A 24,360-nucleotide genomic window follows, 5' to 3' on the forward strand; every position below is an offset into this window, starting at 1 on the left:
GTAGCCAATCTGTGGGATTGTTCAGTCGGATAATACGCCGTTATCCTTATTTGTCATAAAATGTCATGTCAGAGTCAGAATCCAAGGCTGTTTTTCATGGGTTCCATTCGTTATTCCTAAAAACCTGTCGGATAGCAAGGTTTTGGGATTGTTAAGGGTCGGATCATCGAGTCATGACTGTATTTAGAGTCATAAATTACACTTTGTGAAAATGCCTGCTCTTAGCAAGCTCAGCTTCACTGTGCAAGTTAGGACAGGGGAAAAAATGTTTTCCTGCACCGACTGTAGGCTGCTGAAGTCTAGATATCACTTTTAAAATTAGTCAAACTTTCTTTCTTTTGCCACAATGGCAGGAGGACGAGAGGAGTCAACAAAAAGTTACCAGACAGGTCAATTACATCATATCCGCCATGGTACAAGGCTCGACTTGCTCCTTCTGAAGGGTTATACACGAGAGCGCTGTTACAACAAGCCAGCAGTGTTCTTGTCTGGCATGAAGAACCACTCAAAGGACCATATACTCAAAAATAATATTTGACTCACCCTGTGCTGAAAGAAGGATGGATCGAGGTACTTGTCGAATCTGTCCTCAAACTTTACATCTGACTTCTTCCATTTCACCTGTGACATGAAAGGTTATTTTACATGTGTACACTGACTACAAATAAATGCGTTTACACGACCCATGAGATGACAGGACACCTACTGCAGACATAAAATCAGTATTTCTGTTTAAATTAAACCACTGAGGATGCAATTTCATACTCACAGAATAAGACATGGCGATTCTTGTGTTTGGCACAAGTCTGACTTTGCCTTCACTGGTCAGATTCACATCAACAATTCTGTTGCCATTGAAGCCAATTTCTAGTTTCTTATACGTCCACAGGTAATGATCTTCTCCATTTTCGTCAGCCTCACCGACAATACCTTAAAAAAGTGACATGCATTGAATTAGATACCTGGTCAAACAGACAGGCGTAAACTAAGAGCCGTCTATAACAATAATAACCAGTGTCTGTGCAAATATCAAATAAAGGTGACTTGCAACACTCTGGGTAACGTTGCAACAGCATAATCTGTAATTATTTGTTGCGTTCAGTTTTTAGGCTTAAGCTCCTGTGAAAGTTCATCCCAAAGCAAATCAGTCTGCTGCAGCCCTCTTATCAACTCCACATTATTCCAGGTCTGCCTGAGAAATCGCCTGTTTCTCTGTTGCAATGGTCCATGACTAATTCATTGTTAACATAGAAGTAATGTTGTTGCCCTTGTGTTCTGCTTTGCTGCTTTATTGAGTGACTCAGATTCTGATTATAGAATATTTAAATATAGAAGAAATGCACACTACTTTTCTGGATCACCAATTAATCTACACAAGCAATGCTTTTTTAACCCAGCATTCTAACCGTAGGCAAGTGAGCTGAATCCAATTCAAGTAACTGTAGTTAATGCAGCTGCAAGTCTGCGGAGTCTGAAGGTGATTAACTACAGGCCTGCTGTGAGCTTCAAGCTTTCTTTGAATAACCCTGAACCAAACATCTCACCCTCTCAGACATGATAAGCACACCTGTTCAATTACTACACTGGCAAACCGGATCTTAGGCCAAAGTCCATATTTATTTATTGGGATTAAAGCACCGAGTTTATAACATGCAAGACAGAGAAATGTCTGCGTAAATATCAGCACCCCACCCACTGCCGACAACATCGGCTGTTGTATCATGTTTAAGCAGCTGCAGGAGTGGTAACACTGCTACCACGTTTATGAGTGATCAAACAGACAGCTAGTTTGAGTGACACTCTTAAGAAGAGTTAGTAATTAGAGATGTGTAGTGAGTCATTAATAGCCTTACGAAGGAGTCCTCCACAGTCAAGCTTTTTCAAACATATGAATGAACTAATACAGGAAGGTGTGGGGTTGCAGATAGTGACATAATCAAATGTTTGCTTTGCCACGTTGAACTGGTGTCGCGCATCAATACATTTGCAACAGAGCCAAAACTACACATTGCATTTTAAAGTAAACCTAACAATTAAGTTAATAGCATTATACTTATTAAAATTAAATAAAGGAATTTAATCTGACCTGTTTTAGAGTTGTTACTCAGCAGCATACAATGGAAAAGATGCATTGCTCCACAGTACAACATAATAATAACAGTCTGACAACGGCTGATATTATCAGCTAATACACCAGCACACTGTACTTCTCAACAGGTTTTGAACAAAAACTGCTGGATTCACCACAGGTACTGACTTCAGTGCCTTTTCAGAGAGCCATCTGATACACGATAATAGAGTATAGTTACACCCCTACAAGGCTTGCCAAGACTGAAGGGACAGGCCCACCCCTGAATAAGGAAAGGTTTAACTGTTCCAACGTCTGGATGAAAAGACCGATATACAAGATGCCACTGTCACTGTAAACCTATGTGATCAGTAAGTGAAGTAAATCAATACTTCATAACTCAGACAAACTAGAGGACACAAAGAGATAGAGCATAGGACAACTCTCAACAGAGACCAGGTCAAGAAGTCAACAGGTCTTTGAAATAGAACAGCAGCATCACTTACCCCAGATAGGCAGGTCATCTATGTACATCTGGTACCAGTAGTGATTCTTTATAGCGTACACAAAGGCATCCCGTTTGGCTTTGTCCAAGTCGATTTCACAGTATGTTGTTTGCATGACTTCATCTACAGAGATAGTAAATACCACATATTTTATTAGATATACGAAAGGGACATAATTTGTGCTGAACCGGTGAAAGTGTAACAGCAATGTACCTTTGAACTTTATGTCTAGGCCGCTGAATTCCAGCTCCACTCCCTGCAAAGCCTCTCCGAGTGTTTCATGGTAGTGACTGATGGTCTTCTTAGAGCCCGCACAGAAGGGCAAAGAGAAATACTTGTATGTCTCCTGTCGGTTGTGGTAAGGCCCCACTGTGTTCATCCATAAAACTACCTCCTCCTTATCTGTGTACTGCATAGACAGAAAAACACAAAATTTTCACTGTGTGATGTTGTAATACAGCACCAGTTCTGCAAGTCCTACTGGTTTCACTTTGTATGTTATCAGTGATTTTCAGGACATGCTCACATTGGTAGTAAAACAGCTATTGAAGTAGGACATGTTTGAAGCAACGCTATCACCACATTTAGACTTAAACTGATAGGCAAAAGAAGGGATATTATATTCAAATCAATGCAAACAAATAAGAATGTAAAAACCTAGCTATCACTACATGCATCCGGGTAACACTGCAGAAAGTCATACAAGTTAGCCATGTTTGCCAACATTCAAGGAAGTTAACTCTAATGCAATTCCCAGTCACCTATTTAAAAGATTTCACGCATGATAAAGTTATATTCCGTGAAAAAAACACAGTAAGGGACACCTTACTACCTTGTTAACTAGTTAAAATTAGGGTGCCTGGGTCTAACAATTACGAAGAAGATATAAGAAACATCGAAAGGCCCTGACGTTTAACCGGTGTTTCGGCTAAATCGTGTACATAAATCGTGTTTATAAGATTTGCCTGGAGGTTAAAACGTTTAACACGATCATAAAGCGGTTTTGGTTTTTGCTGAATAAGTAACTAACGCTGGCTAGCTGCTGTCTTGAGTGCAGTTTCCGCCGGTGCTCAAGGAAAGCTTGTGAACACCAGTGTGGAAGACGTGCTAACAGGCTAGCAAGCAAACGTTAGCCATAAGCACTTAGGCCGATAAGTAGTGACAAGTTAGCTAGCTAATTGCATGCCCCTCTGTTCGATAGCTTGCCGAGTGTCGGTATGTAACCCAACAGGCCGGGTGTTGAAGTCTGTCATGTGTGTATTTGTGTTTTCTGGGCTGCAGCTAGCCGTCGCAGCTACAGCTAGCAGGTTACACAGAGCACAAACGTCCATTATTTTCACGGCTCCCCCTTTTCTATCGGCCTCTCAAACCGCTGTCTTACCGTGTGGTCATGTTCGTCTGCGTGCACAGGTAATAAAGAGCCCAGTATAGCGAGAAACGCCGCCGCTGCCACCTTCCACCTGGAGGATCCCATTATTTTCGGAGAAAGTATGCAGAAAGATTGGGGATGTTAGCTTTGTAGGGCTATCCCACCTTCTTCCTGGTTGTATGACAGAGGCAATTTTTAGGGATGCTCTCGTACGCATATGGCGTAAGCGCCTCACGAGCTCTCATCGCTGGCGCACTGGATTGGCTGAGAGGCGTCACGTGGTGCACGGCGTCCAATCAGAGTAGAAGGAGATGGACGTATCGGTGAGTAAAGAAACTCTGTCGGCGCATCGCCCGCAACCTTCAGCCACGTCATCCGACTGCCAAGTCTTGAGCTTCACCTTTGACAGAGCTGCTGCATGAAACATGATCTCCGCTCACAACAAACAGCTCCATTCACTGTCTGATCACACTCTTTATGGCCCAAAGTTGTGTGAACAGTGTGTCACTCTGAATACATTGACACGAGCGGGTTAAAGTATACACAACAACCTCAACCTGTGCTTCTACATGTTGGAATCTCTCTTTCATGTTGCTCTGGATAACTTGCAGCACTGTTGACACTTTTATACAAATTTTAGATTTAAAAGTCCAATTATTAGTCAGAGGAGACAAAGAATACATCTAACTCATTGCTAGAAATCAATGACATCTCAAGTTTGTAAGTTCTTATTTACATTCTGTTATTACAGCCACAACACCAAGTGTCAGAGGTCAATATTTCAGCAACAGTGGTGGTACAAATCAGATTTTATTCTCTTTAAAGACACATTTTTACAAAAGGTGAAATAATAGAACTCAAATTTTGTCTTCAAAAGGAGACTGATTTATCTCCCTTGACTTCACACATGATCTTGTGCTTCAAATACTGTCATTTAAAATCAACAGCTCTGTGAATGAGAGGTTCTGATACTTTAAAATCATTCTGACACCAGAATACTCTTGATAAATGTAAGCCTATATCATTCTCCAATGAAAGCAAAAAGCTACATCTCCTCAGGTACACTGACTTTCCACCTGTTGAGAAACGGTAGGCTACACAATTAGGATTTACAGAAGAGGCTTGGTTCACATTAAGTCAGTATGTTTGTATAGATTCTCAGTCAACCGGGTCGGGGTAATTCCAAGTGCTTCAAACAGAAGGAAACTGTTTTTCATCTGTGGTTTTTAAGAAGTTTCCCCTCTTATCCAAATGGCTTCCTCAGTTCTACCCAACTGGTGGCGAGTTCCAGGTATTTGTTATCACCTCCAACTCACATGACTCAAAGTGTGAATGGTGATGAAACTGCCCGGGGAAGAACGTCACGACTGCACTGTGCAATGAGTCCCCACTTGCCAGTTACAAGTGACGAAGCCTCTTGGATGAAAGGGGAAATTTCTTAAAGAACCAGAAGGGAAGGTTTGTTTCTTTCTGCTGAAGCATTTAGGACACTAAGTCAACATAACTGGTGTTTCTGACAATCAGAGCCCAAGTGAGGTGACTTTTTTTTTTTCACTTCAAAAGAACATCTTTTTGAACATTTTACATAAACATATTTTGTACAAATTTTAAAATACAAAAGTTTAGAATGCAGATAATGTTACTATAATGTGGCAGCCATAGAGTTCCTCTCATAAATCTTCTTTACATTTCAGGCTCAGAGAAGCTGCTTAGTGTTTATAGATTGTTCAAGTCAATTTTAAATTGTGCTACACACAGCTGAACCAATCTTGGCCACATTTTTTTTTTTCTAATTACCAGGACGTAAAATGGTGTTACATGAATTCTGCAAGGCTGCAGTTACTTTATCTTAATATCCAGATGGGAGAATATTTTAACGAGTGTTTTCTTGAAGCAAAAAGACAGACATGCAGTTAGCTGCTCGCTGACAGAGGATGTGATTAAATTGCACTGATATGTGAGCAGATATTCACTGAACTTATCTAACTGCTCTCTATATTCAGTGGTTACAATGACAAAACTCAGATTTTTTTTTTCTAAAAGTACACTTGTGATCAGAGAGATTTTTTTTAACTGCTCTCTTTGAATTATCATGAAATGTCACTGTCACCTAAACATCTGAAGCCTCGGATTACCAGACTGATTATCTGGTATTAAACAGCAGATGAGCATTATCACCTCAGAACAGCAGAGGGCACCTACTGTCTCATCCTAATTACACTTCCAGCTTCAATAACAATTATAAAAATCAGCAGTTTACAATCTTAAACGATTGTCTTCAATTTAAAAAACACAGTTTGCAATCAAATCCTGAATGCTTCTTCCTAAAATAAAAAAAAACATTCAACACATTCAAAATTAAATTATCTGGAATCATAAAAATAAATCACATCTTTATGCAATCAATACAGTATACAAATGAAATGAGATCAAATTAAATCAGTGCATTCCATCTTTGGATTTTCTGCTCCAGTCGTCTTTCCAGCGTCACAACGACAGCACAAACCTCCTGTAGGGATGAAGCAGCACACATGTTGTAGAAATGAGTACAACATGTCAGTATTGACTGTGATCGATTTAAGGATCGTCAGTGAAATGTTTTCTCACTTTATGATGTCGGGCAGACGGGCGTCTCTGTACAGGCCGTTGTGTAGATATCCCAGAGAACCCTCAAATGTCACCAGCTTGACTCGCTCTGTATTCTGGGCACTTGCTGCTACCTCATACATCTGGAAGAGTGAAGGAAATACAGCTCAGTCAAACTAAGACAAGAAATGTCCCCAGAGGAGACACTTAATCAGTTAAAGCTATAATGCAAATACTGCTTTCAGTTTATATTAAGTGAATAAGTAGCCGTCTGTGCCTGTAATACCTGCTGAACTACCGGAAGAGGAACCATGTGATCGTCCTCTGAATGAAGGAAAAGTATGGGGTTTTTCATTTTCTTCAAACTGCAGAATAAAAAAATAGATATCAAGACATTGCTTTTTACTAGCAATAACAATAAAATTATTATTTTTAAAGTCTGATGTTATTCAGTTAAGATTTGACTGTTCTGTATAACCAACTTACTTCTCTTCAGTCGGAAAGACAATTTTATTTTCTGCCCATGGCGCTTTGAAAAAGCTTCCAATGCCTGGAAATTTCCAGTAATACTTAACAAAAAAATGTATAAAAATACAAAGTTAGGTGTGACGCAGGAAATTAATACACACAATATGAAAAGTAGTAGGTTATATGAGTCTACCCAAATGAAAGGATGAACTGGAATTTTCTGTCGAGCACTATTGAATGCAGCCTCGAGGATCACACCATCGAAAACCACGCCTGAAAAGAAGAGGAAACAGTCATGATATGGAGATGTTAGATGTTGTGTCCTTCTATTTCTATCTGATAATGTTCACTGATGGTAAAACCTACCCTCTGCAAGCAGCTTGACTGCAGTGTTGGTGGACACTCTGCACGGAAACAGAGAGCAACATGTTCAGTTTGTCCAGTTTGCACTTCAGCTGTTTCTGATGTCGGCAAGTTTAATGTAGTGAAATGTCGGCAGTGTTTTGCAGTAATTTGTTTAATTGGCACCATTAAAATTATTTTTAAAAATGGGTTGGGAACTTTTGCTATCTATTTTTTCATTACATCACAAAGAGAAAATTGTCTATTGATTTAATTTCTAGTTGTTCCGGTTTGTGTTGTTGCCTAAGAATTACATTTCAAACAAAAATCACATTTTCTATTTCTACGTTTTACAGTTGTGGTTGAACAGTAGCACAGTCACATTATGTATGTAGCACATCTGACCATACAATAATTTACTGCTACCATAGTCTCTGTGAGTTTGAAGACATACGTGAAAAACATTCATATACTGAAGCCACAGGCCAATGCCAATTGTCGCTCAAATTATGGAGTAGCAGCCTTCAAATACCTGTTTTCAGAGTGACTCTCCTCCCATCCATGAAAGCAAAGACAACATTATTATAGTACTGTATAGAAAATATATTGTCTGTAGCATTTTAACGATACCAACATATATAGTGTCGCTCATAAATTATTGTGAGGTCAGATACACGATATTATACGTGTTGTGACTGGGCCACTGGGTCTGTGGCTGGCTGGAGGCTCCCTTGGGTGCTAATGGTGCAGTTTAACCACAAACACAAAACTAAAACACACAATTAGGAAGTCACTTTTAATGGTGCTCAACAATAAACACTAAACTAAGAGACAACTATCCACTTGTGAAATAATCGCCGTAAAATGGATCATTAAAGTTTCAACCCCATTTTCATTTGATTCATTTTGATGCTGCAAACGAAGCAAAGAACTGCAACGTGTTACACAGACTGCAGCTGTGGCTTAATCATTAAAGTCAAGAATGCACCATGTATTTAACTGACGACAAAATCAGATTTGTTTCCTTTATCTGTCAATTAAAAAATTATTATGCACAAAGAACCAGAATGACGAGTAGCAAATTACACTATTTAGGGTTACAGTTTTCATTATTTCTCTTACCAGCATTTTCTTAAAAAAGTGCCATTAAAGTGTGAATATTGCAGCCTACTACCTCAGAGTTGAACATTTTTAAATGATAAGCACATAATATCTGTTCAACGCAGCTACTACAACAATGACTGAGATTTTAATTTGTGTAAACGTGTCTCCACTTGAACAAAACGCAGCAGATCGGAGGTCTTTGCTTACTGACCCAGTGCCAAGAGAGTGTCCCCAGATCACGACCAGGCTGTTTCCACTGCGTGCTTTTACCCAGTTGTACACGCACAGGGCATCAGTGGTCAGACCGGCTTCAGTCGGCTCCCCGGTGGAGTCTCCAAAACCTGCCAGTGTTTCTCACGTTAACTCTTGCTCACTGAAACATCATGCAGCTGCTGTTCTCTGCCACAAGGTGGCAGTCACTCAGAGGAAAACCTGCACTGACACTGACCTACAGTTGAACTGTTGTCTTTTGACTGCCCAACAGCAAATAACTCATCAATCAAAACTACATTATTCTACATTGATCATATGACTGCAAATGATATTAGATCAATGTACGAAGCCTGTGCATTACAATCAATATGGAGGCAAAGGAGCACAGAGATGGAAAATATGTCACAAGAATCATAAATCTTTCTTTTGCACCAACCTCTGTAGTCAGGCACCAGCACGTGATAACCAAGCGCACTCAATACCTGTTGACATATAACGCTTATTTGTCATCAGAATGACGAGCAAGTTTTTCATATCAGACTTCCACAAGATTTATATGTTTGCGTTAGCGATTACTCACTTTTGCCACTCCTATCCGATGAGCGGCTGCCCTGTAGGAAAGATTAACAGATATAAGTGCCAACAAATTGTGTTTTTCTAAAAAAGAACATAGAATATGTCCAGCAATGTGGAGCCTTTACTCTCTGAATTTTCACCAGCCAGCTATAATACAAATGCATTATTTATCATACCTTGTGCCTGTGTTCCCATGAAGATATATGAAAACTGGACTTCCATCGCTTAAAGCGTTCTCGTACCATGCTAAGTCCTTCCCTTGTGCCTCTTTCCACCGACGTTCAGGCACAGTGTACCTAAGCCAGTTCAAAACAATGCACCGCTTAGAGATACAGCTAATAATGGGATCATTAAAAAACAAGCATTGTCCTTCAGTATAAGCTGTTTTATATCCACGCTAGGAAAACCAAAAAATGTTTCACTTGGCTTCTACTCACCATACACCAAGGGAAATTCCCTCCTCTGATGTTAAGTACATGTTGATGGTGTGATTAAGGGAGAGATCAGCAGGTCGGCTGAGGTCAACAAAGAACGGCACGCTGACTGCAAACAAGAAAAGAAGAGAGGAGTTGCTTTTTTTTGGTGAGCAACTGAGGATTTACAGTACTTCCAAGAGGCAGAGAGGGTATTCACTCACCTCGGTGAGTGTAAACAAAGTGCTGGATTAATTCTGGGAGCATTTTGTACGAGACAGGCACCAAAATGAAGACAACAAAGAGGGCCAATAAGCCCCTTTTTAGCCCAGAGCGGACCCTGGAAACAGGAACAGAGAGAGAGAGAGAATAAAGTAATGAGACTACTGACCATTATTCTACATACAATATCTTGTGTACGTGTTGCTGCATTTGAATTTTTAGAACTAAACCAAACACAGCCAAGCACAGTAGACTTCATTAGCAATGTTTTGAGTAGTGATGGGCAATTACTGGCAACAAGATAAGCATCGGCCAATATGACGACTGACAGGCAGATATGTTTCCAATTTTGTCTAAAATGTTCCATAAAAATAAACATGATATATTTTAATGTGTAAGTCAAAGTCGTTTTCTTATTCTGCCCAGTGAATGTGTACATTTAAAAATTGTAATTGTATTTTATGTCTGCCAGTGGGCCATTACGCTAAGAGCAAGTATAATAATATGGTAATTCCTCTACATGAGAGACTTGATGTTCTCTGCAATTAGGTGGAAAAATATGTGCATATATTGGCATCAAAATTCCAAAATGAGTTGAAAAATATTGGCATATTTGATGTAGGCAAAAATCCAACATCACTTGTCCCTAATTACTGACACTACGCACCAGCATTGGTTAATTTCTAACAATACCTGTTATTAATTGATGAGTTGAACCCACCAACCCACCGCTGCGCTATCTGTGCAAGCGTCACAACACCAAATCAACACTACAGCAACACTGAGGAAGTTTCACTCCCACCATTCCACTTTATCCACCACATCTAACTTTAGTTACACTTCTGCAGAAGTTTAGGATGACTCAGCAAATGTGCGGTACATCAAGTGAGAGGAGGGTGAGGGTGTGTGGATGACTTTGTTGAGTGGTGCAAAAAGAACCACCTGCAGCTCCGTACAGGCAAAACCTGAGAAACAAATCGCAGTCCTCAGAAAAGCACTGACTGTGAACTGTGAGCCTGGTGCAGCAGAGAGCACAGAGGAATGTATCCTGAAGCCCAGTGACACGACCTGAGCCGCTCCGCACATGTCCTACCAGGATGTGTAGCAGTGTTAATATAGAAGCATTAATATGGAAGAGAAGAACTGAATGATCTAATCAAGAAGGCAGGCTGTCATTGGAGTCAGTCTAGACTCCCTGGAGGCAACGGCAGAAAAGAGGATGCTATTCAGACTATTGCCAATTAATGGACAATACATCCCACCCCCTCCATTAACACTCTAATAAGCCAGAAGAGCCCTTTTACTTGAAGACTGATCTCTCTACACAGCTCGAGGGAAACATATAGGAGGTAATTTATTCCAAAAGCTATCAGACTGTCCAGAGGTAACGCCTTTACATTACCCTTCACTTGCTAATCTTTTCTAAAAAAAATATGTCCAAAAGCTCAAACCAGATTCTTACTGAATGCACAACTGCAGCACGATTTAATGCAACCTTCGGCTTACTTTATTCTGGAGAACAGCTCATTTTGCTCAAGTATTTGACTAATATAATCAATCTAATTGTAATACTTTACAATTCAGAACATTCCTGTCCAATGGTAATAGTAGTAAGACTTCCAGAAGGTGCATTAAAGCAAAAACATACATCTACACATTACATACACAACAGATATTGTGGCGTCCTCTGGCGAAAATCAAGTTTTATAATTGATCAACTAGTCCACATGATGTTTTTATGTGATAGATGACATATTATGCTTGAAGTAAGCAGTTAACATCACGGCTGAGCTTTTCTCCTTGAAACTGCAGTTAGTGACAACAAACTCAAGGACTCTAAAACACAGATTAATACTTCCAGGGTTTCATATGCAAAAAAAAGTAAGGACCAAGCCTGTCAACATGCAGGGTGGAATGTCAAAAAATAAATAAAAAAAAAACATATATATATAGAGTTGGAAGTTGGAGTTCTTGCTCCCTGAAGGCAGACCAATAGATATACAGAGGAAAGCAAACATGGTTTCAGGTCAATCTGACCTGAAGCTGAAACCGACCTTCAGACTGAAGCTCATCCGGCTGCTTCTGGTCTGAGAAACATGTCTGTCAGGTGCCAGAAATACTGCAGCGTACGTACCATGAACTGGTCTCGTCATCGGGCACATTTACTGAACTGTCCAGAAACTCTGTCAGCGATGTTTACCTCCGAGGCCGGTTACCTCCATTTCCTCTGTAACACTCGTGTGTGGTTGGAGTCTAACTGAGCACCTTTGATAAAATGTAAATGTTGCTGCTCTTTTTACAGTCTACTCCAATATTACACCTTGCCACTGTGCAGCATAGAGTACAGAGCCATAGTAAGCTGGTGTGCTCAAGCTGCAGCGAGTGGAGAGGGCTGCATGGAGAGAGAAGTGGAGACTGTAGAGATCTGCATATTACAAAGGAAGCAGCAGTGTAGATGTAAATCGGAGCAGTTGTAAGGCGGTAAGGGATTACTGTCATGGAAAAAAACATTAATATGTAGCTGATACACAGAGATGATGGTCCACTGGGTTTATTTAAAAGCTAATTTAGTATGTGCTACACCATTTGCATGACAGATTTTAAAATATTTACATTCATGTCCTGGAACATTATTATAGGATCTGAGTTTAAATCTCCTCCTGTGCCTTTAACCCTCCTATCTTTCAGTTTGATCCCATTCAGTGTTTACTGTTCCTAAGTAAGTGATTGACAGTGTTTTATTTGAAGGGCTTGCTACACATAAACGTGGGTAACAATTTAATTATCATGATTTTCTGAAGGTTTAAATCGCTGACCCCAAGGATAAAAGATATCAGTATTTTTGAAGGTAATAGGAGGGTTAAAAAAGTTCAGAAACGCACATCCCGAGCTCCTGCACCACACCTAGTAAACTTCACAAACTTACCACTGAAGTCATGGTAATCTATGTCTAAGGGCGGTTAACTTTTTCTACTACAGCAGATGCAGAACAATCATTTGCTTTGTTAGATCCGGTTCTTTAGTTGGAAACCCAAGAACAAGCCGGAGAAATCTTCAGTTCTCAGTTGTAGAATTTATTTATTTTAGTCACAGGTAAAGTGAGGCAGCGCTGGAATTCAGAGGGACAGAGAGGAATCTCATGTCCAGCTCAACTGAGTGTTTTCAGTTCCAGGTTACAGATATCTTCTTGGGCTGGGCCTGCCCCAAACATAGATAAGATTTAATTGGCCAGTTATTAATGGCGTGGACAGGCATCCTTCTGTGCTCTGTCCACGTCCTTGATATTTAGTAAGCAGTGTGTGTGGATGTTGTTGGTACTGCGTGTAGCTAAAGTAACAATAGAAATAGAAAAGAGGAGTTTCTGCTGTCTCCAAGTGTGCAAACCAGTTCTCATAGGCCACATTATCTTCAAGGACGTATGCTGTTCTCAGTAGGAAAATAGGAAACAGAATCATAGGCTCAGTGCAAAATACAGATGCAAAATACATAATACCTCGAAACATACTTAATTCTAACAGCTTCTCAGAAGAGGTGAATGACGCTCCTACAATTTAGGAATAGATTCTAGATCTACTCATTAACGCCAAACAAACACTGTGCTCAGCTTGTGACTCTAACTTACGGTTCTGCTTCCTTCCTCTTGACTTTTGGGTTCCTCTGGCCTTCCTTGCCAGTGCCTGAGGTCGAAATATTCTGTTTAACGGCTCTTTTCTTCATCGTTTACCGTATTTAACAACAACAACAAAAAAATTACAATTTAGTATGAATATAAACGTCCAGTTCAGTCCTGAACTTTGACCAAGTTCAATCAGAGCGCAGATCAGCCGCAAAAGAATGGGACGTCTGGGTTGTTGTTTTTTTTAAGGTCGCACCCCGTCACAATACAAAACAGTCCACGCAGATCACCTTAAACACAGCACACACTGTACTTTATGATATTATTTATGATGTCTACGCACATTTGGAAATAAAGACACAAATAAACTGACATACACACACACACACCACTGTCTTTCACCTATAGGAAAGCAATACACAATGGGAGGAAACTCCCTGGTCAACCTTAACAGATAAAACGCGCCGATATCTACATACAGTATAGGAACACCCCCCGTAGTCAAGACGGTCCCAATGAAAAGCACCTATCCACCTTTATTTTTTCTTTATTTTTTTCTTTTCACCGTTGAATCGTGGTCAAGAAATTATGGCTGTTTAGTAAAATAATTTCCCAAAAAAAACTCTTTCTTGTCAAAGTGACAGCAGATTTCTTCGAAGTAATGCCTGTTAGTTAAAAAAAAAAAAACGAAATGTATAATAAGTGATCGCGGAAGCATTCACCCTTATCAAGTTAGAATTTAGTAGACAGACCTTTGACCACACTTGCAGCATTGAGCCTGTGTGCGTAGATCTCAATCAGCCTTGCAAATTGGGTCACTGCAATTTTACTACATTCTTCAGGCCACCGCTCAAGCTCTGTCAGGTTACGCAGGGATCATGAATGAACAGTCCTTTTCAAGTCCAGCCACAAATTCTCATCTGGACTCCTGACTCAGCCACTCCAGAACATTCATCTTGTTGTCCTTAAACCATTTCTGTGTATCTTTTGCTGTATGCCTCAGGTCATGAGCTTGCTGAAATACAGTTTCTGTCAAGGTACAGTTGTCTTGCAGGCTGCCTTCAGGATTTTCTTATACTTTGCTGCATTCATTTTACCTTCTACCTTTACAAGCCCTTGAGGGCCTGCTGCTGAGAAGCATCCTTGCATTATGCTGCCACCACCATGCTTCACAGTGGGGATGGTGTGTTTATGATGATTTGCAGCGTTTTGTGTCCACCGAACATATCGTCTACTCCCATTAGAGCAAAGAACCTTCTTTGCAGCGGACTTCAGAGTCTCCCACATGCTTTCTGGTGAACTCTAGTTGAAACCTAACACAAGCCTTTTTCAACAGTAGCTGTTTCTTTGCCACTTTGCAGTAAAGCTTCAACTGGTCAAGAACAGGCAGCAGTTGTTGTCTGCACAGTTCCCTGACATATGCCTTTGAATAAACTATTCACAGAGTGGCTTGGTGGGTGTTTTTGTCTTCATTGTGCAGTCATAGCCAGTAACAAACCAGTGACTGGACTTTTCAGATACAGATGTCTTTATACTACAATCATTTGAGACACATTCATTGCACTCAGATGATCTTCATTTTAACAATTGTCTGACACCAAACAGCTGCATGGGTGCATCATCTTTAAGGATCTGAATGCTAATACACTTATTTTACACTTTATATTTTTAATTTGCTGACATTACTTGTAAAAATCTGTTTTCAATTTGATGTCACAGCCTTTTTTTTTTTTTTTTAATTGCCTGTTGTATTGTTGTTTGAAATTGTTACCTACAAATAAATACCGCATGTTTTTCACAAGTAATTTCCTTTTTTCTTATTGTGCAAATTTGAAAAGCATTGCATTTTAATCTGCACCTGCCAGTGGGCCATCATGATAAAAGCAGGCATAATGATATCTTAATTCAACTACAGGGGAGACTTGATGTTCTCAGTAACGAGGTGGGAACAAATGTGCATACAATATACAGGTAAAATAAGTTGGCCAATATTGGCACAATGAATACTGGCAAAAATTCAATATTCCTAGTTAGGCACATATACTGAGCATCGATTTTACAGAAATATATATATGTTTTGGATTTCAGGCAGCAGTAACAACGGTGGTGTGTTTGGAATAAATAGCAATATTAAGCTTCATGGGAATAAACAGAGGAAGAGCTGTCTGGGAGGTAAACATGATTATGCAACAAGCCTGACATGTTATGGATCAAATAAAAGGAGCACACTAATATTGGTTTGTAATTATATTCCACATCTCCTTTATTGCACAGATTTTCCACTATAGCCTTCATTTTAAAATAATTGGGGGGGAAATCTCAGAAATGTCACACATTCATCATCAAAACGGACTAAAAATGTTACTGTACGATTAAAAACGGGACACATGAGAGGACCCTGTGGGCTACACAGACAAGAAAAAAGGCAGCATCTCCAGAAACTGCCCACATGTGATCTGTATGAATGAATGAATATGAATAGCCACTTTACTGTCAAACAGAACATACACTAGCTGGTAAATTTCGATGCAAAAACTCGCCATCAGACTGTAGGATGTGCAGTGAAGCAATTGGGACCAAAATATGTCACCAAAAAATAAATAAAGACGACCACTTCAAGAACTGCGCGGCTCGGGCTGTATGAGGGATCCAACAGAGAGAACGGTGGCTGCAGCAGAGCCCTCTGGTAGCTGATGGGTCAGGTACACACCAAAAGTCACCTAAAACGATCACAAAACACCAGACAGTTCATTCATTTTTTTTCATTTATGTGCAATTTATCCCTCACAAACGCAGCACTAATGCTAAGGAGGGATTAATTGATTTTGACTGACCTTCCCAGTGCGAGAGGCAGACAGGGACATTAGCGGCTCTTTTGTTTTCATCCCAGTGTCCTGGTCTATTCCAACCATCTGGCACCTTCCACACGGACCTGCAACCTACGGGTTAATCACACAGATAGCACATTTATTTTGGAGGAAAAAAAAACCTGCTTTTAATGCATTTGAAGATTTAATCATTTATCTCAAAGTGTCAGCTCACCATGAATCGAGTGCTGCCAATAATCAAGTGTGACCAATTATCCTCCTCAAATGGTTCTACTCCAGCGATGACTAAATTGGCTCGGAAGCGGCTAATGACATTCTGTGTGTCAAGGAGCTGATCGCCCTCAGAATCGTCCTGCCTGAGATGGGGAATGTGGAAATTGCACGTTATTCTGCCGCGCTCCGTAAATTATCCACTGTGATGTAAATGTAAAGGCGTCTACACATCCTGACTATTTCACTGGAGCATTGCGTATTTTGAATAACATGTCGTGTGTTCAAACCTGCTGCTCATTAGTTTCTGAATGAGCTCCACGCTGGCACAGTTGATCATGAGATACTGAGCTTCATTCACCAGGGAGAGGGACGTGGAGGTGGAAGCTAGAAGGGAAAGACTTTATAGATTACCCCAGTGATTTGTTCCATTTGAGGAAAACATTTTGGATTTATGGTTGTGAACAGATTGCATCCTCAAAAAGTCTGAAAATTGAGCTTTTTTTTTGCTGCAATGCAGATGGTGGAAAACATGTGACATAGGTTAATTTGTCAGTACTGATCATAATGTGCACTTGCTATTCATCGTTAATTAGTGTTGAGATGAGTAGGTGGTGGGTGATATGGATCAAATCCTCACTGTCTTCACTGCTCAACACTGTGTCCTTGAAATGCTCCAAAAACGAATGAATGACAACTGATTTAACTTCATCTGAGAAACGTCGAGAAAGAGCTGCTCCTAAATGAAGCTTGTGACGAGATTGTTTGTCAAATATCAATATATACCTCAACATAATGGCTATTCTATTAATTCAATTGAAAAAACTGTTTAGATAGAATCTGGCTCATCTGGTGAATGAAAGACCCAAGGATAATTCATCATATCGAGGCAAAAATTCTGAGTGAATTCAATAATGCTACAAAGCAGTCCCACTTACTTGTCTGCAACATTGCCAGTAAAGGCCTAACAGAGTTACAGATATTAAAGATTTTACTCATGAGGGTTCGTTCACTTGTCATGAGGAGAAGTACTCGGCTTGTGAAAGCGGTTGCGTAAAGTTTCTTGTGGCTCTGCAGGGAGCGGACTAAAACCTGAGAGAGTAACCTTGATGATGTCATTGGTGGTATCTCACGCTCGGTTACGAATGATGAAAGACATTCACCAGTCAGGGAGGATTACATGAAAAGATGGATCCACTGCATTATGGGAAATGAAGGATGTGAGAAGTGTAGCATTTCTGGAGCTTAAACCACAGCAAGGGAATTCTGGAGCCTTGCAAGAGACAGTTTTTACGGAGAAAGGTCAAAGTCTTTGCAGCAGAGGCTGAGATACCCTTATTTGTAGTCTTAAGTTAGACAAGCCCAGTAAACACACCAGCCAGAGTGCATTTAAGGAAGAGACATAGTGCTTTTGAATTGCATTATGGGAAGTGTAGGATGGAAAGTTTGAAAGCCCACTTGGTGACAGTGACAGGAAACACACTGCAAGGCCATGCACCGACCTCATAGCCACATGGTAGTCATGTGTACGAATGAGTGAACTAAACTGCGGCCACACACTGATGAGACGTGGTAACTTCATAACTGAAGTACAACCACAAGGTACAAACTCTGTGGGTACTGACAGCGCTGTGCGAGCTCCCTTGGGTTAATATCACACATAAGGCTTTGATAAATCCGATTTCATTACATTTCATTTCAATGTTGTGATGTATTATATTAATATCCTGTTTTGCTTTGCTTCGCTGTTGTTTCAGAACCCTGGACAGCAGTGTTTGTTGTGTTTAGGTGCAGCGCTGTGAAAGCACTGAGAGGGAGGGGAGGAGACTGATAGACAGACAGAGCACAAAGTTAATGCAGTCTGTTAGCCTGCCTGCTGTTCATGGTTATAAATACACTGTTGGGCAAATTCTATTTTTTCCTCATTGTAGCAATCCACATAAAACGAGAGAGAGAGAGAGAGCAGCAGGCTGTAAACAGCTGTTTCTGTGTGCCTATGGGTGATTATTGGTAATGATCTGATTATTAAAATAAAATAAATCATGCTTTGTCTGTGATGGCAGTTTTGTGTAGTTTTAGGCATTGTACGCTGTGTTCCAGACTACTGTGCATTCTTTGGTGCGTCCTCTGACTTTATGTCCTCTATTCCAGTGGAGCAGCTCCCTCTGTATGCCGCGGGACATGCTAATCTACAAATCAGACTCTGCAAATAGTACTATATAGAGGCTCCCATATCATGTGATAAGGTGAAATTACCTGACAGCAACCATTTATTCATTGCAACCACATGAACGGATTCCTCGCAGTTCCCTCACATTTGTTCATCTCTACAACTGAAAGTCATTTCCACCAAGTAGCAACTTCCAGCGCTGAGAAATGAAGCTAACGGTGGAAGAGACAAAAACTGTAGTTCCTTAAATGTCCACTTGAGGCGAACGCTGAAAGTGAGTCAACCCTTACAGACCGCCATGTTAAAATGTCCAACTTTACAACAGAAACAAACATGTTTACAGGCTCATGCACAAAAAAAAACAAAACAGTTTTGGGCTGTATAGCTAACTTTCCTGCTCACGACAACTATACGGGTAGTAAACGTTTATACAACTCACTTGTTTAAAAGGTATTAAAGTTAAGCTTTATTAAAAGTGAGGTCTCTTTGACTGGCAGGTAGCCATCGTCATTGAACCCCTCCTCAAGAAACCTATAGGTGAAGGTTCGACAGTCTTTATACCAATTCAGGGTTTGATTTAATTCTATCTTACTTCCAGCTGCTCGTGTTCTAATTTATTTCTCTGATAAAACTTGAATGCTCTTGAATGTTTTTATTATTTTATGATCCTTGATAGTTGTCGGTTCTGTGTGTGCTGAAATAAAATCTGGTGTTCATACACAGCACTGGCTCTGTAAATGGGAAACAAAGTGGTTTAGTTCAATCAACACTATTTCAGGGTGTCCTGCGTGAGTTCGAGCTCGTGCACGCTCATGCTCGTGCACAGGAAAGAGGGAAAAGGAGGACGAGGGGAGATGAGGATAAAGAAAACAGTGGATGCGAGTGGAACGGTAAATCTGTCACATGCTAACTCGTGAAATGTGCTTCCCTAGAATCGGCCTTTAAGCATTTTAAAAATGTAAAAAGTAATTTCTAACCTACTTGAGAAACACATAAATCTGGCTGAAAGTCACTATTCTGCATGATTATAGCGTCACGTTTTGTTTTAAATGTAAAACCACAAAAGATGACATTTCTAAATTCCAAGTGCGCAGCAGGAGGGAATGCAAGGTCACAGCTACAAGCACCGCGTAGCATTACCATTGCTCATGTACAGTGCGACAGACAAAGGCGGAGCGGACAAAGGAAAGCGGGGCAAAGCAGGTGAAATGCTCGTATATGTACCTCTGCCAGGCCTCTTTTTCATTTCTCGGGTGAAATCAGGCCTTTGTCTTATCAGGCGGCACGGCTGTCCAAGGAAGTCTGAAAGCCATGATGCAGCCTCGTCCCCACAGTCGACAGTCTCCACCCTGGGGGAAGGAAGAGGATTATATTCAGGAAGCCCCGGGGAAATCTACAGAGTTTTGATGCTTTTTACTATTTGGTGCGACATCTAATCCAAGAATCACTGGATGAATAGCTTTTTTTAACTGGTGACTCGTCATGTGGGGATCTGTCAGAGGAGATTAATATCATCTCTTGCTCATTGTTTGTTTTTCCTTTAAAAAAATGGTAAGCAGCCAGAATTTCATAAAAAGCTGAGAGAGAAAAAGGCCTGATATTGCCACCTGCTGAAAAAAAAAGAAAAGGTAGCGGAGAGAACAATGCAGGGAGCATTAATACGAGTGGAAAATAGGGAACAAATGATATGTGTCACAATATTTCTAGCAGCCGCTGCTTTCAGATGTCTTAACATTGTCGGCTCACCTGTCACCACAAACTTTACTGTGACACACCCGAATGCTCGTGTGCAATTGAATGTTGTTTTCCAAAGGAACCGAAATGGTATCCATCCCTGCAGGGCAACAAAAAAAAAAAAAAAAAGAAAATCCTCTAAAAAATTTATAGCAGAAAATCCGAGTGATTGAAATTTCTTTTGTTAAGCGGTGTATTTATTCTCAGTGAGCCATGGACAGACTGTCTGACCTGATGCCTGCAGGAGCAATTTGTTTGAGGGAAGGTGCACTTGTGGGCGAATGAGGCATAAACGCGTCTCTCTCTTCTGACTCAGGCACACGCCGTTTCCATTCACCACCATCCAGCCTCTGTCATACAGTAAACCCAGCGGTCCCACCGGCCAGTCGTGGACCTGCATGAAGAACAGCACGGAGTCAAATCAAAGCAGAAAGAGCGAAAGGAACAGAGAAGAGATAGAGTGGGGGGAAAAAAAGTAAAGGAAAGTTAAAACTGGGTTCTGCTCAAACCTCATACGCTGCACAAGACTTGATGGGATATATGTAGATGTTGGTTAGAGTATAAGCCTCCCCATGGCTGTTTGAGTCTGTGCGTCCAAATCCCTTCAGTGATGCTTCCGTGGGCTCCTTCTCCTCTACTTTATATATTCCCCCATTAGTAACTCTCATTGAAGGATGTTCTTTGGAGGCCTCTGATGCTGCTGTGGCTGTTTTTAGCTTCTGCAGCCTCTCCTCGTCCACTGTGACCGGTTTCTCCACGAAGCAGCGAGCAACAAAGTTCAGGAACTTTTGACAGTCTTCAAATGTTGACATGTAGCCAAAGGACACTCGAACTGATCCGGTCGGCTGGCCATCCACTAGGTCAATGTTGTCTCCGCAGACGTGGCCGGCCTTGAAGAGAAAAAAAGATTCAACACAACACATGCCCCTTAACAGACCTCGACAGTTCTCCAATTCCTTCATCGCTCACCTGCAGGTTCCTCTTCATGTGCTCATTGGTGATCCCGAGGAAGGACTGGCAGGCCCCGGTGTTGCAAAAGCAACCAGTTCGCACATGAATGTTGTACAGACTGGCCATTCTGTCTACCTGCGGGCAACAGAGGATTTGCTGTATTTTTTTTTTTTACAAGCACTTTGAATGCATAAACATGCAACCATTAAACCGTTATGAAACCGGAGTATATCTCATTATCACACGCACCTGTGAATACCCAATTATCTGTCCATTAGAATCCATGAGGTTGAAGTTCAGGATTGCACCCTGTGTGATCGGACTCTCAAACTGGCCTTCGGTGTACATCTGAGCCACTGGTCTCCCGTTGCCATGGCAAAGACTTGACAGCAGCATGTATGTGTAGCGTGCCAATCCGAACGTGTGCTGTTGGATGTTGTGCATGCTCCCTGAAGGCAAAAAAAATAAATAAAAAAACAGGGATAAATTTGGGAACGTTTTTGCTATGAACCTGAAGCAGATTATCATCATGAATAACCAGCATATGCATTATGATTCTGCTATTAAATGAGGGATTTGGCGTTCCTCTGTGAATTAATATGCTCTGTCACAGCACCTGTGATCCTGTAGAGAGCTTCAAACCCGTGATTTACGCCGATGATGTCCAAGAACGCGACAGTTCCATCTTCAAATCTTTATCAGGCAGAGAGAAAACATTGCAATGCAGTATAAAGATGCAGGGAGGTGTGAATTCGAATATGTAGGATTTGACAGGCTTGTACAGTACTTTACCTGTCAGAAATGTTTGCCGCCTGCACATAATAATCTTCTCCTGAAAGGTAAGCTGCTGCTGTGCCTCCTCCAAAATAAGTCTTTTTTAGTATGCTCGCTGCGTCGTTGCGGACAAGAAGGGCCCCCAGACCTGTAGGGAAGCCAAACATCTTGTAGAAAGAGATGGGAATGAAATCAGCGGGGCAGTCCTGTAGGTTTAGAGAGGAACAACTGACATAAGAGGCCGCGTCGAGCAGCACAAACCAGCAGCCTCGGTGGTCACATGCTGGGTAAAGGCGTCTCGCTTGGATGCTTTTCACATGGCTAAGGGGATACCTCCTCCCAGAGAAGTTGCTCTGTGCCGGGTAGCAGAAGAGGTGCGGCGTCTCGCAAGTAACACCTTCACCTTGAGCCTCATCTTTGGCCCTGTTTTCCAATTCCTGCGGGGAGACAGGCAAGGCAACTACCCCCCGGGCAGAAGTCAGCCCTCTCATGCCAACTACAGAGGTATGGCTGTCAGTGAGGTAGCAGAAGTGACTCCCCGCTTCGCTCTCTGTTGGTGGCCTCCAGGGAAAGCTCTCAGCCACTAATTTGAGAGCGGCTGTACAACCAGAAGTGAAAATCACAGAGTACTCCTCAGGGGTGGTGTTAAAATGCTGCAATACCCTGTAAGAAAATGTTCAGATTTTTTTTTTACTCATTTAATCCTTCAAAGCACCATTCAGAGAAGTCAGTGGCCTATTATGAGGGCTTCAGAGGGGAGACCTTACCTGTATCTCACCTGCTCCAGCGTGTCGTGCGTCAGTCTGCTGCTGGGGTTGTGACTGTGAGGGTTTCCTATTAGGAGGGAATAAAGATTTAAAAGCTTTGGATGTTTAAAAACACATAAAAAATGATGATTTCACATGCCTTGACTCACCATAGACATTGGTGGAAATGTCCCTGCAGTAGTCCCGGACCAGAGACTCTGGGTACAGGGTGGCCGCTGCATGGTCCAGGTACGTGGTTCCTGTTTACAGCAGCACAGCAGCAGCCATGTCAGCAGCCAGACAGCGACTGTCACTGTCACTTCTGCTCAAACACCCAACACAATCATTACCTTTAATCCGACTGAACTCCCGCTCGATCACGTCTGGGAAGTTTCCTCCATAACCGTACTGACTCCAGAGCTGCTGGAAAGTTTCAAAAGTGCAAAGTTGGTGGAAATCCATCGATCGCTTTCAGCTGAAGGCAGCTACAGAGAGCACCGCAGGACTGCTGCTGCTGCTGCTGTTGTTTCGGGCATTTCAACACGCTCCTTCTTGTACTGATCAACACTATCGGGGTCTAAAGTCCAGTCATCAGCAAGCCGAGCTTTGTAGTTCTGCTCCGGGGGGGAGGGAGGACGGTCACGGTAGCATGCCGACAGGAGGGCAGTTGGTGTCATGACTCAACCGAAACGAAACTTTCCTTCTGCTGGACACCGAAGTGACAAGAAGCTCTGTTGTAATAACTCGTTTGTGACAAGCTAGTTCCGGCCTCGACCCACTTAATGTAACATTTAAATGTCACAGTACGTTAGTTAGCCCCCCCTTGTGGTCAGAAGCCTCACACTTCCTCTCCTGAACACATCAGAGGAAGTGGTTTTGACATAAGCTGGTGTAATATTTTGACATTAAAAAAATAACCCTTTGTGTTTTTTTTCATTAAAATATACACACACAAACTTTTAAAACTGTTAATATGAAGGTGAAGTTTTTTTTTTATTAGTTTATACAAAAAATATCTTACTTTTCTGTTGTTTATGAAAATGTATGGCTAGATTTTTAAATTTTCACTACTTTAGAGCAGATTTCTAATAAATTATGCACTCCATCATCTAATATAGTAATTTAATAGCTAACCAGCATTAAAAATGATCACTTCAAGTCCAAAGAGGCAAATTTTAAATTTAGCTAATAGCGTTATGCTATATTAGCGTGCTTTAGCAGTAGCTAGCTAGCTTCAATGCATTGCTGTTGATTTGTGATTTGACCATTTTTTACTGTCAGGAATCTAAAAAAATGACTGATAATAAAGTATAGTAAAGTTATAACGTTTGTCCTCGACCCATCAATTCTTGACAAAAATCTAACCATCTAAAAAAAAACAACAAAAAAACATTTATATTGCAGTTGACATAGCTTTGGTAGGCTAACGTGGTTATTAAACTCCTAAGAACTAGAGCAAGAAAT

General features: G+C 41.1%; 3 protein-coding genes across 4 annotated transcripts in view; all 3 read right to left on the minus strand.

The window, feature by feature from the left end:
- Positions 1–4,160, minus strand: part of tm9sf3 (transmembrane 9 superfamily member 3) — a 13,624-nt gene extending 9,464 nt beyond the window's left edge. The window contains 6 exon segments of the mRNA XM_008284631.1: positions 544–621; positions 770–930; positions 2,575–2,697; positions 2,788–2,983; positions 3,956–4,055; positions 4,057–4,160. Of these exon segments, the coding sequence (XP_008282853.1) occupies positions 544–621; positions 770–930; positions 2,575–2,697; positions 2,788–2,983; positions 3,956–4,055; positions 4,057–4,160 (762 nt within the window).
- Positions 4,161–4,734: 574 nt separating this feature from the next.
- LOC103359339 (monoacylglycerol lipase ABHD12-like) lies at positions 4,735–13,694 on the minus strand. Its single transcript, XM_008284635.1, has 13 exons — positions 13,490–13,694; positions 9,870–9,985; positions 9,670–9,775; positions 9,409–9,528; positions 9,237–9,267; positions 9,093–9,138; positions 8,655–8,784; positions 7,364–7,401; positions 7,191–7,270; positions 7,016–7,098; positions 6,816–6,894; positions 6,551–6,672; positions 4,735–6,452 (listed from the first exon to the last, which is right to left on the minus strand). Exons 1-13 carry the CDS (start codon positions 13,582–13,584, stop codon positions 6,431–6,433), a joined length of 1,068 nt encoding a protein of 355 aa, XP_008282857.1. The 5' UTR covers positions 13,585–13,694; the 3' UTR covers positions 4,735–6,430.
- Positions 6,300–23,598, minus strand: mocos (molybdenum cofactor sulfurase). 2 transcript variants are annotated; one of them, XR_520304.1, is made up of 18 exons: positions 23,247–23,598; positions 23,067–23,156; positions 22,918–22,984; positions 22,169–22,813; positions 21,993–22,069; positions 21,626–21,825; positions 21,395–21,511; positions 20,935–21,315; positions 20,657–20,819; positions 20,438–20,525; positions 19,916–20,040; positions 16,812–16,908; positions 16,526–16,667; positions 16,318–16,422; positions 15,983–16,203; positions 11,414–11,426; positions 8,151–8,158; positions 6,300–6,310 (listed from the first exon to the last, which is right to left on the minus strand). XR_520304.1 is itself a non-coding variant. In XM_008284634.1 (15 exons), the coding sequence occupies exons 1-15, from the start codon at positions 23,356–23,358 to the stop codon at positions 16,099–16,101; spliced, it is 2,514 nt and encodes an 837-aa protein (XP_008282856.1). In that variant the 5' UTR covers positions 23,359–23,598; the 3' UTR covers positions 15,718–16,098. The 2 variants fall into 2 exon arrangements, 1 of the variants encoding a protein (XP_008282856.1); XM_008284634.1 differs by lacking the exons at positions 6,300–6,310; positions 8,151–8,158; positions 11,414–11,426 and having other exon boundaries at positions 15,718–16,203.
- Between the last annotated feature and the right edge of the window lie 762 nt (positions 23,599–24,360).

Source organism: Stegastes partitus, unplaced genomic scaffold, assembly GCF_000690725.1.
Source record: "Stegastes partitus isolate 25-593 unplaced genomic scaffold, Stegastes_partitus-1.0.2 Scaffold367, whole genome shotgun sequence".
Lineage (NCBI taxonomy): Eukaryota > Metazoa > Chordata > Actinopteri > Pomacentridae > Stegastes > Stegastes partitus.